Source organism: Leptidea sinapis, chromosome 8, assembly GCF_905404315.1.
Source record: "Leptidea sinapis chromosome 8, ilLepSina1.1, whole genome shotgun sequence".
Lineage (NCBI taxonomy): Eukaryota > Metazoa > Arthropoda > Insecta > Lepidoptera > Pieridae > Leptidea > Leptidea sinapis.
The window spans coordinates 5,622,304-5,640,251 of NC_066272.1; the positions used below are offsets into that span (position 1 = coordinate 5,622,304).

Sequence of the window (17,948 nt, forward strand, 5' to 3'; positions counted from 1 at the left end):
CAGAATTTCCGATTTCAATAGTAACGGATAAAATAAATAAATTTGCAGAAACAGATTAGAATGTGTAAGTGTTATTCTCATTTTATATGTTATTAATGTATCAACATATTTAATTTATATTATTAATTTAATTTTGCTCTACTTAGCTATGAATCTCATTTATTTTCAGCGTCACAATCAGATCATGAAGATGAGGACGAATCAAATTTAAATATTTATAAATCCAGGCACAGGGCAGATAATGAAAAGGTTTTTATTAATCCTCAAGCTGTTGGTCGATATTCAGAAGAAAATTTGCAAAATATTGTCGTTGAAATTGATGAACAGAAAAGGCACAAAATATACGCCATTTTGCAGGAGCCGAAGTCCGATTTGACTACTAATAGATTACGCTACTTCTTGCTCATATACATAAACTCATTTTGGAATCTATTCGTCCTTTCAGTCATATTTATCTCGTATATTCTTGACACATGTGTTTTTACATTCTACAAAGGAGAACGTAAACCAAGTTGGATAATATTCGTGCTAGCTTGCTTAAACTTAGTTTTTGCTGTTGATGTGACGTTCCTCTGTGGTTTAAAGTTTTCTAAGCAATGGCGAAAAACTCTTAATCTTGTCGAGCCTAGTATAGAGAGAGTAATAGTTGATTTATTCTTAGCTGTACCGTATCCTATAAGCTATTTACTGTCTTTCGACTTACCATTTCATTTCTTTATAATTTCTCCGGTCATGGCAACCGTTCGAGTTTACAGAATCATAGAGTTCTTGTACAACAAGTCATCTCAAGCCGGTACGAACCAATGGACGATATTCTTGGCGCAGTATTTAATTCTGTTTTTGCTTTCCGTTCACACTTGGACGTGTATTTGGTATCTATCGTCGTATAGATCATTTAATATTCACAGTCTACGTTCATCTTGGTCAATCGGGGCTGTAAACTTGCCCACAGAGACGGTATTGGATTGGCATTTTATATGTGCTTATTGGTCTGTTATGATATTGACGACAAATTCACTTGGTGATCTGTATCCAGTGTCCTCATTGGAAAGGGTCGTGGCCACTGTAGCGGTTCTGTTGGGTTTCTTTTTGACAACAGTTATTTTCGTCGGGTCGTTGACATCTCAGTTTATCACGATTACAACACGGCGCGCTAAATATGTGAGACAACTTAAGAAAATACAGAATCATTTGCAGTTGATTAACATGGACGCTGACACAACTTCGCGAGTGCTGAGGTATTAAGATTTTATTAATAACTAGACTTAATGGATAATAATAGTTTAAGCCAAAGGCCTACCAGTTGGTAGATATCATACCAATGATCAGTTGTCGAATAACCTTTATTTAAGGAGGCATCTTAATGCTAAATAAATATTGTTGAATACTTTTCTTGCAAAATCTTTTAAGACTCACGCCTGTGTATCCGCGATAGGGTATGGAGAGGTGAAACAAGTTCATTTCAGGACTCTGTGCTGCTGCTAAGGATTTCACAGCAAAATCCAATAGTATTTTGCACACCACAGGTTACGAACTCAAGACCTCAGACAGCAGGTCGGACTACCTACCTCTATCCCGCCAAGGTTAAATCCACTGTAAAATCATTACTGCCAAAAATGCTTTAAAAATATCAATAATTTATTGAGATTTAAAAGTTAAAATGTTTAACGGATCCGTACACATACGTTGACACAGACACAATAATCTAATTTTATTTTATTTCATTAACGGCCGTTTTCAATAACGTATCTCTAGTTATACGGATTATTATTATATACGGATACATTGCTGTCACCTTTGAATGAGAATATCTTATCTATCCATAGGTATGTCCAATATATTCCTATGGTGTATGTCGATAGGTTATTGAAATGTTACTAAGCGTAAAAGGATAGATTTGTCTACCTCTAGTAAGTTAAACTAAGGATAGATAGATTTTTATTTCAGTATTTCTTTAAATTTTTCTCTTTATTATTCTTTAGGACCTAGGTTATTCTTAAATAGTGCGAATATACCTATTCTGCAGTATAGAAATGGCTATTCATATCAGTAAATAATATAAAATATATGTTATAACATATAGGTACATGTTATCAAATATATCTTAAGCATGATAATGCGAAATACATCCCGCTCCATCATCACATTATATTATTTTTTTAACATATACAATTTAATATAATATTATGGCAATTTAGAATTGAGTTATTTAATTAGATATCTAAATTTCTAGATATTACGAGGATTTGTGGTATCAAAAATCAGGAGTATTTAAGCCCAAATTAATGAAAATTCTGCCTGCGCCGTTACTGATGGAAATCTGTTACGATTTAAATGCAGTCCCGCTCTATAGCTCGCTTATATTTAGAAAACAAAATGAAGCGTTTTTACGAAGACTCTCCTTAGCAATGTCCCATCAGTTTTATCTTCCTGGTGACATTGTTTACAATCACAACCAAAATAAGAGCTTTATGGTAATTTAAACACATTATGACTTCATTCATTAATTTGATGTAATAGCAGTATAACCATGGAATAGTCAAAACCAGTGGAAATGTCCTTAAACCCCCATACTGGTAGCCAATTTCATCGAAAATCATACAGACGCCAGTTAAAATATTTCTATATATATATTTGATAAACACAGAAAAACAATGATAAGTATTAGTGGCTACAAATTATTATGAATGTGTCTTTGGAGAAAAAGATTTTTATTGTTCTTTTAACTTAAGTATTATTATAATAATTTTTTATGATAAAAAGGTTCGAGACGAGCAGGACGTTCAGCTGATGGTAATTGATACGCTCTGCCCATTACAATGCAGTGCCGCTCAGGATTCTAGAAAAACCCAAAAATTCTGAGCAGCGCTACAATTGCGCTCGTCACTTTGAGACATATGACGTTAAGTCTCATTTGCCCAGTAATTTCACTAGCTACGGCGCACTTCAGACCGAAACGCAATAATGTTTTCTAATTTCTCGACAGAAACAGCCGCCAGTATGGTACCCATATTCTAGCCGGCATCCTGAGCAAAGGAGCCTCCCACTGGTAAGGTCGTTAAGATGGGTAGATAAACTTCAAAGACCCTACCCTGGTGATTCCTCTGGTGGTAGATGGGCGGTAGAGATTACTTACAATCTGAGGTCTAATATGCTTGTTGACTTAATTTTTCATGATTCATCATCATTTTAGCCGGTAGACGTCCACTGCTGGACAAATGCTCCCGTGATCACCGTGACGTTAGGTCCTGTGGTACCCTAATCCAACCTATTCCGGCAATATTAACCATTTAATTAGTCCTCCGGTAGGTTGTCGCTATTCGAGGACTTGACTGCCCCAACGTCCGACGAGCTATATGCCATGCCCACTGCCACTTCATTTTCGTAACCATCTGAGCTATGTCAGTGACTTTGGTTCTCCTACGGATCTGATTTCTGATTAGATCTCGCAGGGAAACTACGAGCATAGCCCTCTGACCAACCATGAGCTTCCTCTATAAGGCTCTTTTTTCCTCCTTTTTACACTCAAGTTACTCGCCCCACAGGCTGGTTTAAATGTTTGCTTTTAAATTTCACTAATTGCACACGTTTGTTTTTTTAAAGATTTGTATCACAAATGGAGTTCTTGAGTTACTGTCGGATGAAGACGACGAGAGTCCTATGATATCATTTGCAAAAGGAACGTGCATTGGAGAAATTTCTCTCATCTTCAATATTCCAGGTAATGTAGGCTTTTGTAAGCTGTGAAGCTGATCTTTCTTTTTTGAACATAAGGTGCTTCTAGAATAGTACCTTAAAATTATGAATTAATTAATAAAGCTATGGCCTAACATGGGATAGATGTAGGCCTCTATCTTATTTATTTATATGTAGTTAGTAGTATTTAATTCAAAACATAATCAACTGTACTAAATAATTACTTTATTTTTCTGAAAATACAATATTTTGACGACGATGTTTTGAAAATTCATAGTCAGTCAAGTAAAGGAGTGAATATATTCAGAGTCAGTGGACCTAATACTGCAATGTTCCACAGTTGCAGAATTACATGTTTATAAATGGCAACCGAAATTTAAATGCACTCTCAATAGTTCCGATCAAATAAATCTGAATTTACTTTTTCAAACCGAAATTCAGAAAAATGGCTGTCGGACATACGCACGGAAAGACAAACAGACAATTCAATACTAGAAGACTTCTACATAAATATTTCAAAATTTCGAGTATATGATAATTAGTTAAGCGAGACTCTTTCAACACGCTATTGCGAATGCAGTATATAGACTATGCTTTTGTCTCTGGCGCAAACTGTCCTATACTTATTTCCCTTGTTAGGGGTAAAATAAAAAATGGCGCCATAATGGCGACATTAAAAAAACACACCTGTAACCTGCGACAGTAAAAAAATTGTTCTTAAATTTAAAGTACATTATTAAAACTCTCAAACAAACAAATTAATTATTTAAGAAATAAAATTTTAATCATGGAAAGGGTTCGTATGACGGCACAACGTATGTCAGTGCCTACGTTAGTGCGCGACTACTTACAGGTTGTTGCGAAATGATATTAGGTATGGAAAAAAGATTTATTTAGGTGAGTTTTTACTTCAAAATGACGTACTCCCATACAATTTCCAAAAATTTACTATTATTTTTCTACCATCTCCATGCTATGTTCCGCGAGTCAAATAGAAGTCTTTTTCTTTAGTAACTGTGTTTCCCGGCTTCTGCTTCACAAGCACCTTGCTTAGTGCCGAACCAACACTCAGTACATATAACGTATAAGGTACTCAAATATTCACAATTATGTTAAAGTGTATTGTGTTAACTTTAATTACATTGTATGTATCTTAATTCTGGTAATAAATTTATTATTACATATTATTATTATTAATTAGTGTTCCCTTATTTTATCCTTGCTTAAGGGGTTAGATTTCCAAATATACCTTCTTAGTGCTCACTTATAAAAACCTTTTAAAAACTTCTAGTTTGCAATCCCAGCCGCTTAGGCTCTATAGTTCAATTAGTCAATCCCGTAGAACAAGTAATTAAATTATATGTATAGATATATTAATATGTATATGAGAAGATTATAATGTAACATGCCATAATATCAAGAGCACCCCTATTAATACGTACATATGTAAGGGGGGCAATAAAAATTATTTTTCGAATTTCTGTCCATCTGTTTCTGAGAAACGGCTGAATAACTAGATGAATGAATGAATGAATGAAGCCTTTATTGGAAGCAAATTAAAAAGGTACATTTTTAAATTATGCTACAACTAAATATACTAAATAATTTCACCTAATATATACTATATCTTATGCTAATCATTGCCCGCTTGTCCGCCGAAATAAGTTGCTTACAGATCTTTCCGCATTTTTCACACAGTTTTGTTCCAGCAATCTTTTTGATATGAGAAACGGCCAAATCTACTTAATTATGGCTATCAACGTAACATTTCGTATGTGTTTCATGTAATCGGGGCACAAACTGAATAAATTTATTTCAAATAGATTCGTATCGATTCCAAAGCTGAAGTTGATGAAAAATACAAATGTTAGCAGACATAATCAGAAATGTAGAAAAAAGAAGCCTTTTTTACCCAAAAATATTTTTCAGCACGGTGTACAGTTAAAGCTGCGACGTACGTAGAATGTCAAGTGTTAAATCATACTGACTTCACTAAGCTCATGATAACCTACCCAGACCTGATGACAGACATCCGTTCTGAACTACATGAGAGGATTGGCCGAGTTCACTCCCGAAAACAGGAGCAGGGACCGACCACTGCCCTGAAGCTAAATGTGTACGCCTCAAGAAACAGGAAGAAAAGTAGTATCAAGTGCTTAAAGGATAAGTTAAGATATATTCAAGGTGATAAACACTAAACTCGTTTGATTCCATTATTTCGAAGATAATAGTGGTCATTTTGTCTCAATTATCGAGCTCCGTTGTCGTATGTTAATTGGTAAATAGAAGTATAGAAGACATGCCAAGTATATTTACTATAACATACGCGGCATCTCTAAGTATCTCAGAATATTCTTCTACAAATAACGTTTAAGCGTACCAAGAATACTGGCAGCATTTCCGTGTAGGATAGCTAGGCTGATCCGTTGACCGAAATAGCTGCCAGCGCTTGGGTTGCCAGTAGCCCTGTTGAGGCGCGGAGATAGTACATTGTACATTCTCCGCGCCTTGGGTCCCATGGGCCAAGTGTCTCGACACCAAATGGCACAAAGATGTAAGACTCACTGAGACCGACATATTTGCGACGTTTGCTGTCTTCAGCAGTCGAAGCAGCAGCCCCAGCACCCACTGATGTAACGTAAGGAGCCCGAGTGTCGACACAAGTCACGTCTCACACCAGCGCCCTTCCCCGTGCCCAAGCCAACAGGGTGATTCCATCAGGAAATTATCATTGATTTAAAGTTTGAATATACTATTAGCGCCTGTGCCTTGCAAATCTATAAAACTAAAAAAACTCTTCAGTTAATGATTATTACCATTTTGAGATGTAGGATTTTAAATTATATGAAAAAGTTTGGACTCATAGCATGCTTCCTCAATTCTATATTAAATAAAATATTTGTCATTTTAGGGTTTACTAACACAAATACGCTACAAGAAGAAGACAAACTTGATGAGAACTGCTTAGACCTTTACATAATCTCAGAACATATCAAGAAGAGATCTAAAAATTTCACCTGCGTAAGCGCAAATTTTCCGTGGATCTTGGAATCCACCTGCAACCTTGTTAAATACTGGCAGTTCTATATGCTCCTGGTTGTATTCTATATTTCTCTTGTTTACCCCTATTTCATTGGCTTTGAAAGGAGATTCCCTGGCGGAATATTTTTTCACATAGAGATATGTATTACGATATCACTATTGTGGAATGTAATCATGTCAGTCGTGACCGCGGTGAAGACAAAGAAAGAATACATTAACAACTTTGTCGGGATATTAAATTACCGCATGGGCACTTTGGGTTTTTATTTGGATTTGGTTGCTCTAATACCTTTGGAATATATTGTGACAGTACACAATGATATGGGTTATTTAGACCCCCATAAAAATCACTTATTCTACTTATGTAAAGGAGTAAAGCTGTGCCTTGTTTGGAGAATATCTAGCTTTTTTGAAGGGTTGGAGAGAAAAGTACTAACGAATTCAATTGTAGTTAAGGTAAGTTGTATTGCGATTTTTTCAGTCTCTTAACCGGAGAACGAATCTACAAAAATGTTTTTAAACCTTTATTATCGCGGAACTTTAACATTGTTATTATTATGACGGGTACACACGATATATAAGTATAGTATAGTAATCCTCGTTATATTACACACGTACACAAGTTCTTTAAAATAAAATTATTTAAACGCGGTATATCGACAGTTACATTATTGTAAGTTGTATATGAATGGATAAAGTCTGGATCGAATAAATGTTTTGATTAAAACGTGAACAGTTTAATAGTTTAAATAAGTGAATTTAAAGTATTGTGCTAAGTATTTAAGAGAATAATTATTCTGAAAGTGACGGTGAGGTATAAAAAAGTGCTAACAATTGCATTCCACTATAGTGCTTATTTCTTTGAGGATTGCGGCGATAAAGGCATATGACACACGGCCGTATATGGTTTTATACTGGATGAGCAAACTGTAAGCGATGTAAATATTCTAATAATATTTTAACAAATATTAATAAGAGTTACATCTGAGACATACACTTATTGAACTAAGTGGTTGATGAATCGTATAAAGTTACGTATAAAGTTCCGTAATGCCTTTATGCACAAAATGTTCAGTAACTATTCTTGTTACACAAAAACGTTTGAAGTGTACAAAATGCAATAACCAATACCATTCTGAATGTGTTGGTTATAATAATAATGATACAAAGTCACGATCACAGTGGATATGTTCCAGTTGCTCCCCAAACACTAAACAATGTAATTTAAATAGCACTTCCACAGTGTCTATAGAAACGCAGGCAACCAATTCTACTATATCGTCAAGTGTTATAAGTAAAATTGAGAATAAGATTATCGACGTAATTACGAAGGAATTACCGAGTATTATTCGGGAGGTTCTGGTTTCGGAGTTGGAACCAATTAAACAGCAGTTGCAACAACTAAAGGATTCCACCGTAGTTCTTAATAATCAATACGAAGAATTATTAGAAGTTGTCAATTCCAAAACCACGGAAATATCATCTCTCCGCTTTGAAAAAGACACCCTATGTGATACCGTAAGCGAGTTAAAATCTCGAATTGGGTTTATGGAGCAAATTGCACGACAGAGCAATATAGAAATTATTGGAATCCCGGAACATAGAAACGAAAATACAAAGAAAATTGTCGAACAACTCTGTAGCGTAGTTGGGTTTAACCTTTCATCGTCAAAGAATATTTTATTGGCTACGAGAGTTGCTAAGTATAATCGTGAATCAAATAAGCCAAGAGCCCTTATATGTCAGCTTCCTAACAAATTAATGCGCGACAATTTACTTGCAGCTGTTATATTATATAACAAGACACACAAAGACACTAAACTCTCCTCAACGCTATTGGGCATTGCTGGTCCCCAAGTGCCAATATTTGTGAACGAACACTTGACGCGAGCCAACAAATCCTTGCACGCTGATGCCCGAAAGAAAGCCAAAGAAAACGGTTATAAATTTGTTTGGGTAAGAAACAGTAAAATATTTATCCGTAAAGACGAAAACTCTCCCTCCAAGACTATTTTGAGCCCGGAACAACTGGAAAAGTTATTTAAATAATTTTCTTATTTATTTTAGAATTCTTGTTTATATTGTTTTCTCACCGTTCTGTTTAGATTTTAATTTAATTTAATTTATATGTCTATTAATTTAAATGTTTTTAATAATGCAACATTAGATATATACTACCAAAATATAAGGGGAATGAGAACTAAGTTGGATGAGATTAATAAAAACGTATTATTACATAATTATATGATAATTATACTAACTGAGACCTGGCTCAATAGCAATATTTATGATGGAGAAATATTTGACGATCGCTATGAGATTTATAGACGTGATAGGCAGTCTAATTCTTCATATAGTAATAGGGATGGTGGCGGTGTTCTCATTGCCGTACATAAATGTATTAAATCTCATAGAATGACCTCTTTTGAAAGTATTGCTGAAGACTTATGGGTAGAATTAGAGATTAAAATTGCTAATGGGTTTGACAAATTAAGCTTATGCGCCGTATATATGTCTCCTCCTATTGATAAAACAGTTCTTCAGGCCTTTTTCTCGAAATCATCTATTGCTGTAAATGAATCTAAGAAACATTTGATAATTGGGGATTTTAATATGAGTTTTATAAAATGGACCAGAGAGGATGATAATAAATTTCTGGAACCCATTAATTTTCAAACTCCAATAGGTACCTCTTTGATTGACCACATGGCTTTTTGTAATAGTAAACAATTTAATTCTGTGTTAAATAAAAATAGTAGAGTTTTAGATTTGGTGCTGTCAGACATAAAGAGTGTGACGGTAGTGGAGACATTAGATGCTATCTCAAGTACGGATTATCATCATCCACCATTAAATGTATCGTTAGACCTGCTTCAAATGAGTTATTTAAAAGAAAAAAATAATGTCCGTGAAAATTCTCTCAATTTCTTCAAGGGTGCATATGAATTAATAAAAAGTGAAATTTCATCGATAAACTGGTTGTCAGAATTAAGTAGCTGTATGGATATAGATGCTATGGTAACGAAATTTTATTCCATTTTACATAAATTTATAAAACTACATGTTCCTAAACAATTCAAACGAAATTATAAATACCCTCCCTGGTTCACACATAACCTTATTCAAGTGTTGAATGAGAAAGAAAAGATACGAAAACGCTACAAAAAATATATGAATGAAATGGATAAACTACAATATAACTTATTAAAAGAAAGATCTCGTGTGCTTATAAATAGTGCTTATGAAAAATATATAAAAAAAATAGAAGATAATATAAAAGTAAACCCAAAAATGTTCTGGTCTTACATAAAATCTAAAAGAGGTAATACAAGTGTAATTCCATCTTTAATGAAATTAAACGATAGTTCATCGAACGATGGCACTGAGATTGCTAACTTTTTTGCTGAGTTCTTTTCATCTATATATAATAACACATCAAAAATTGTATCACCACAAAAGGATAGACACACTACATCAAAATTTAATAAAAATAGTACAAATCACCTACAGGTAAGCGAAACAGAAGTTAAAAATAAGTTAATGTCTCTTGTCATTAATAAAAGTGCGGGAACTGATGGTATACCTCCCGTATTCTATAAAAATTGTGCTGCGGAATTATCGATACCTTTATCAATAATATATAATAAATCTCTGAGGGATGGTATATTTCCAAGTGAATGGAAAAAAGGGAAGGTGGTGCCTATATTCAAGAAGGGTAATAAATCGGATATTAAAAATTATAGACCAATTACTGTACTAAGTACTCCTGCCAAAATATTTGAATCTTTTGTCTGTTCCCAAATCTCATGGGAAACTAAACATTTAATAAGTGAAAAACAACATGGTTTCGTTAAAAAACGATCAACCCTTACAAATTTGATGTGTTTTACTGATTCTGCTATAATTGAAATGAGCAATGATAAGGAGGTTGACGCTGTGTATACAGGTTTTAGTAAGGCGTTTGACAAAGTCGACCACACCCTGCTAATAAAGAAGCTAAGAGATGCATACTGCTTCTCAGAAAGTGTATTGGTATGGTTAGAATCATATTTAGCTCATCGACCACAAGTAGTTAAAATAAGTGGGTATCAATCTAGAGAATTTCAACAAACATCTGGTGTTCCTCAAGGCTCTAATTTGGGACCATTATTGTTTACACTGTTTATAAACGATATTTCCAAAAGTATTCAAGAATCAAATTACGAGTTATATGCAGATGACTTAAAAATATATCGTACAGTTACTTGTTCAGAGGATCAAACGAAACTACAGAATGATATCCATCGTGTAATGTTATGGTGTAAAAATAATTTGATGGAACTCAATGCGTCCAAATGTCATTTTATAAAATTTTCTAGGAAACGAAAGAAATTGGAGAGTAAATATCATATTGATGGCATACAAATAAATCAAATAAACCATATCAATGATTTGGGTGTCATTTTAGACGAGGAGTTGAGATTTGATAAACATATTGACAAAATAGCTCACAAAAGTTTTAAAATGCTTGGGTTTTTCTTACGTAACACCAAGGCTTTTACATCAATTCCTACGCTTAAAATACTATACTATTCCCTTGTAAGATCTCAGGTTGAATACAATTCGGTAGTTTGGTGCCCTTACAAAACGTACATCACTAGGATTGAGTCAGTTCAAAAGAAATTTATATCCAAATTGAGTTATGTCACTAATAATTACACTATTATAAGTTACAAAGACAAATTAAAATTTTTCAATATGAAAACCTTAGAATTGCGAAGAAATTATTAAATAATCAATTAGACTGTCCATTACTTCTATCTAAGATTGGATTATGTGTACCACCTTATCCTTGTCGTATTAGTACATATCTGCCAGTACATGTACGATTTTTCAGAAACAATTATGGCTCAAATTCACCTATCCAACTTATCTCAAAATTATATAACAGTAAATTCCATAGTAATAGTAGTATAGATATAAATTTTAATACATTTGGAATTTTAAAAAATACGCTTTTGAACCCTTATAATTTGGATGTATAAAATTATAGTTTTTAGTAAACACATATTGTAGTAGTATTACTTAACTTACAATAATAAATGAAGGCAACGCTGTGCATACCTATAAGTTAGATATACAAATATAAATATAAGAAATTTTATATTATAAGTAGTCATAATATTAATTGTGTGTCTAGTTGGTAAGCCTTTTCTAATAAATAAATAAAATAAATAAATATATATTTTATTAATTTGATGCCGATATTTCGATCCAATTGCATGAATCGTGGCGGCGGGCTGCGGAGAAATCTTTTCTCTGAAACGTAATTTTAGTCTTACACTGTTGAACGCTAGAACGGCTGTGGTTATCTTGCAGTATGGGACATGTAATGCGCAAAAGAATAAATCGCCATCGCGCGCTATTTTTAACGTCATACTTATCAACAAACAATCACTGGGCATACATAAAAGTAGGTGACCACTTCTCATAACATAATTTGAAAATGCGAAAATAGGACAGATTCGTATATTACTTTTTTTATGAAAATAAGGGACGCGACGAGAAGGACGTTCAGCTGATAGTTATTACGCCTTGCCCTTCACAATGCAGTGCCGCTCAGGATTCTTGAAAAACTCAAAAATTCTGAGAGGCACTACAATTGCGCTCGTCACCTTGAGAAATTGCCCAGTTATTTCACTTGCTACGGCGCCCTTCAGACCGAAACACAGTAATGTTTACACATTACTGCTTCACGGCAGAAATAGGCGCCGTTGTGGTACCCATAATCTAGCCGGCGTCATGTGCAACGTAGCCTCCCACTGGTTACAATCGAAAAATGAAGTCCGTTTTCTATAGCTCTCTATTTTAGGAATTTACTATTTATTTAGCGTTCCTATTATCTGAAAGAGAATGACTACAAATTATGCAACATTCCCAGAGAGAATCATGGTTTGATTGTTGCACAATTATTAGCAAACAATGTAAAAATACATGTGTTGTGAAATTGAAAAGAATTGATAAAAAACGTTTGTGTGGTAAAGGTTACTGTAGCGTAAATGTCTTTAACATGCCAACCTTGTGTAAGAATGGACCGTTAAAATAAACAATTTAAGTAATGCAATTAAACTTAAAAAAGCTTTCTTCAGCCGTTTCTTCTCACGTCTGAGGAATAAAAGAAGAATAATTTTAAAGGCAGATTCTGAATTTCAATGGAAGTTAAAATAATTATCAACATCGTATATAAATAATTGAATTTAAATTGAAGCTTTTGACCAACCGACTCGGCAAGAGTTAGAGGTTAGTTAGAGGTCATCAGGGTACAGTCATGTACGGGACCGCCTACATTAGGCTTTATCTGATGGATCGTATAGATGACTTACAGCGCCGTGTGACTTCCACTTTACTCTTGACTCAAAGCGGTTTAAAACTAAATTTAACGTCTTGAAATGTAACAAAAGCACTGTTTGCTGCGTTAATACCGCCGCCCCACCTGAAATCTCAAAATTAAGACTTAGAATAGTTGTTAACTATAAGAAGACCCTTTGCGATGGAGAAACATTACTCATAGAAAATAAATGTGTGGGTGAAATTTTAAGAAACAATAAAAAAAATAAAGAAACGCATTAAACATCAAAATTGGCATAGCCGTTTAACTGAGTTCACACTTCAGTGAGAAACACATGCATAAAATATCATATAATATTGCAACTCTATACCAATGCCGTTAAAAACATAACTTGTAAAAAAAACCAAGTCTCGCAAATCAGGTAGAAGTACCGTAAAAAGTTGTGAGATCCATGTAATACCAAGTCGGTCAATTAATTTAGTCCCTACTAAAGGGTCCTTCGTATTAAGTTATAACGTTATTAGTTAACTTAACAAAATCTCATAGGCACCATATAATATTAAAAATCTTTTGTTTTCAATAAATAGATTAACTTGGCCATTCGGCCAAAATTAAGAAATTTTTACTAGTTATAATTTTCAAACTACTGGTTCAAATTGAAAGAAATTTTCAATATACCGTGTTTATACGTTGCCTGCTAGGGTACTGAAATTTAGGCGTCTAGTTTTATCCACAACGTTCTAAAAATATGGCATGAAGTGCTTCGAGAAATGGATGGTTCGGCCGTGCCGCTTGTTTTTGATCGACTTGGCGAACAGATAGTTTAACTTAAAGAGAGAAGTATAATGACCGTCACTTGTCAATATATTTATGAAAATCTGGTGTATGTGCAAACGAATATTAAGTTGTTTAAGAAAAATAGCGATAGTCATAAGTTAAATACTAAGAATAAAGATAAGCTCGCTGTTACTACCATCAGGCTCTATAAAGTTGAAACATGCTAAGGGCAATGTATACGCTTTTATAATAAACTCCCAAGTGATAAACTTAATCTGACAGTAAACAAATAAAAAAGTTTTCCATTAAATAAAAACTTTATATAAAAGCTTACTATAAAATAACGGATTACTTAGATGATAAAAATGCTTGGGAATGAACTTGCTCTAACTCTGTTTTGATAAAACAAAACATTATAATTTTCAAGATAAACATATTATTATCTTTACAAACTACATTGTGTAGCTCTTATTATTATAAGAAACCAAAAGTTGTCGATTCAAAATGATCAAATATGATTTCAATGAATAAAGATATTTTGACTTTGACTTTCACTATAAGTATTATGTAAATTATTGCAACTTTGTAACATATTGCAACTATAGTGAATAATTTCAGATTGCCAAATACGTTGTCTATGTGGGTTTACTATGTTACTGGTCAGGCGTGGTTTTGTACATGGAGTCCTGTTTTGTGAATATTTGTTCCCAACAATCCTGGTTTGACAGAGCTCTGATATGGGAAGATGAAAGCTTCGGAGTTCTATCTACTAAGTACGATAAATCTTTATCAGCGGACATATTATTATAATATACCGTAAATATTAAATTTTTGTTCGTAGGTTTTTTTATATCCTCTCTATTTTACTTATACTATCTATTAAGAAGAATTTAAATGAGGTACATATAAAATAAAGTAATGCGATCCACATAATATCTTACCTCAATAGGCATACCACCTTAGGATATAATTTATACGTCTAGATAGACTCTAGCTGCGAAAGCATCGAATCAGTTACCCCCTTATTCATAATAGTCTGCTAACTTAAAGCATTGCTAATTCTCATTCTGTCTTCTTCTATTGACCTAAGTCAGAATGAGAAATAACACTCCTTAGCGGCTGTTTTAAGTTAGCAGACCATTATGAGTTAGCCTCTTATTTTCAGTATCATACGGACACCATAACAAAAAGACGTATCCCAAGTAAAAGACGTAGCTGTCATGCATACTAAAGTAATAAACTTGGTCTGTTGTCAAGCATTGCGTAAAAGAAAGAGCCTCTATGTTGACGTATAAATTATCTAAGTTTGCCACGATATAAAAGCCTAGAGGTTAAGATTTTCGATTCGGTAACTACTTTCAAGCCCGCCATAATACTATTGTTTATTTGTTGCCTAGCAACAGAAGAATCAGAAAGCGTCGCCGGTGTCGTCATGTATATTATATCCATCTGGAAAAACAACTAAAGGAAGTCCATAGTTTTTCGGGTCTCTATTGCAACACTAATGCAATCACACGAAGTCTTGCTTTTATGCTCTACTACTACTAAAGAGCAAGTTTTGAACCAATAGGTACTCAACACATGGATTGTTGAGGCTTGTTGCCTACATTGATGTACTATTAACAACTAGACTCCCCCCATTAAAAGATAAGCGTTGTTTAAACGTATACATTTCACCTTAATTCGTGGTAGTGACTTTCAAAGTCTAATGTATAAGCTCATTAGAACCTGGGACGCGACCACGAGGCAAGCACATTTAGTTTAAGCATTAATATGTAATAATTTAGCTGATTGGGAAACGTTATAGTTAAACAAAATGATTAAAAACGTTGTAAGTTAGTTACACAGCACTTACTCGAAATACTGGACAGTTTTTCACTGAACACTTTATCATTGCGTGGCATTGTATTGAAAGCGCGGTCCAAACACAACTGAAAGATAACTCTGCTTAATAGACGCGAGTGTGAGTCTAGTTGTTTATTATACGTCTTTGTTTGGCTATTATAAATTTGAATTATCAGCTGTTACAACATATTGGTCAAGGAAACATTTGAGTTTGTACATGAAAGAAAGAAAATCATTACACATTCAGGAATTAATTCATCATATTATTTCAGGACCAAATATCACCTGTTAACATCTGTCTACTTCGCAACAACGGTGATACTGTCTGTGGGTTACGGCGACTTCACCCCCGGCGATATGTTCGACGTAGGTTGTGTGGCATTTTTGAGCCTTTATGGTGTTCTCTTGACCGGCTATTGCATTTCTGAATTCTCGGCAGTGATTACACATTGGTCAAGGTACGTGTTCATACTAAAAAAATAAAATTTCCAGTTTTAAAACTAGTAAGGCAAATATTAGTCATTATTGAGAAATTCTGTTAGATTACAGAATTGCAAAAACAATTTGAATGGCTAGGGGTTATTTTAATATTAATGGGTATATTAAGAATAACCAAGTTTGGTGTCTCTTGCATAATGCGAGTATCTACTCCACCATCCGTAACATCCACTTCTAACGTATTTTTAATTAAGTACTTACTTACGTAGTTTATTTTTTGATTCTTTTGCGCACTTGTTTTTGTAAATATTTTATGACTATTTACAAATGCTTTTATAAGTTAACGTAAATATTTATATATTTAATATATTTTTTAACCCTGCAAACAGCAGAACTACACTGGCCTGCAAAAGTAAGAATCACACTTTTCAAATTATTATTTTTTTCTTAACTATAGAACGTAGAGATTTAAGATTAAAAACGTTTTGTTGCAAATTTTATAGGCTTAAATTCTTAGAAACTAAAATTATACATTAGTACAATTTTTAACTTAAAAAAAGATAAAACAATGAAAATAGACACTTTTAGTTTAGTGTAAGAAAATTCAACTAAAATGTTTTACATGTTATTTAATTTTGAATAACTGGTATTGCCTCCTCGAGCTCTGATTACAGCTTCGAGCCGGTTTGGCATACTGAACACTAGGTTTCGGAGCCGATGTTGGGGAATATTCTCCCATTCTTCTACCAGGGCCTGCTTAAGTGCCCTGAGGGTAGTAGGTGGTGTTCTGCGATTTCTGACTAGCCTGCCATGCTCATCCCAGGCATGTTCAATTGGGTTGAGATCAGCAATTCTTGATGGCCAGGCCATCACGCTGATACCGACCTCCTGAATATACTCTTGTACGATATGAGCCGTGTGTGGCCGGGCATTACCATGCATCAGCATCGATCCATCACCCATATTTGCTAAATACGGCCCTGCATACTCATTGAGAATCTCTTGAGCATATCTTTGCCCAGTGAGGGTGCCATTTTCTATGGCTATTAGCTCTGTACGACCTTCTGAAGATATGCCAGCCCATACATGTACACTGCCTCCACCGTATTGGACTCTTTCTGAGATGCAGGCGTGAAGGTATCGCTCACCAGGTCGCCTGTAAACACTTCGCCTTCCATCAGAAGTGTATAGGGAGAATCGAGACTCATCTGCAAACAAAATTCTTGACCATTCTTCTTCATCCCACTGCATGTGTTCACGGGCGTATCGCAGTCTCGCTACTCGATGCTGTCTCTCGAGTTTTGGGCCACTCGCTGGTTTTCGGGGTTTCAAATTTGCTTCAGCAAGTCTTCTTCTCACTGTACTGTCATGTAATGTAGTCCCTCTGGGTCTGAAGTAGCTGTTGCTGGACTTCAACTGCATTTTGGTGGCGATTTCTTAATACAGTGGAAATAATATAACGATCTTGCCGGAACTGGTACACCTGGGTCTGCCATTACAAGGTCTCCTCAGATGGTGTCCAGTCTCTTCGTACCTTCGCTTTACCTTCTGGACCGTTCGTACCGTCACACCCACCATTCTTGCAGTGCGACGCATACTGATGCCTAGTTCCAGAAAAGCCATGATCCTAGCACATTCTTCAATTGAAAAAGGCATGATAAATAAATGTTATGTGCTTTTTAGCATAAATTTTTAAAACAAGACCCATCGATCTTGAAAAAATTTAAAACAGAAAGAAAAATGTGAATTGTAAAATGTTTATTTCGAAAGTATATCTTGTGAACTTAAAACGTTATCCCAATTTTAAAAGTGTGATACTTAC

General features: G+C 34.4%; 2 protein-coding genes across 2 annotated transcripts in view; both read left to right on the forward strand.

Annotated features, from left to right (window-relative positions):
• LOC126965798 (uncharacterized) lies at nucleotides 1-16,057 on the forward strand. Its single transcript, XM_050809569.1, has 4 exons — nucleotides 1-64; nucleotides 170-1,238; nucleotides 3,604-3,721; nucleotides 15,961-16,057. Exons 1-3 carry the CDS (start codon nucleotides 61-63, stop codon nucleotides 3,662-3,664), a joined length of 1,134 nt encoding a protein of 377 aa, XP_050665526.1. The 5' UTR covers nucleotides 1-60; the 3' UTR covers nucleotides 3,665-3,721; nucleotides 15,961-16,057.
• LOC126965781 (potassium voltage-gated channel protein eag-like) overlaps nucleotides 15,981-17,948 on the forward strand; it is a 23,323-nt gene continuing 21,355 nt past the window's right edge. The window contains exon 1 of the mRNA XM_050809544.1: nucleotides 15,981-16,146. Coding sequence (XP_050665501.1) covers nucleotides 16,046-16,146 — 101 coding nt within the window. The 5' untranslated portion in view covers nucleotides 15,981-16,045. The remainder of the gene's footprint in view (nucleotides 16,147-17,948) is intronic.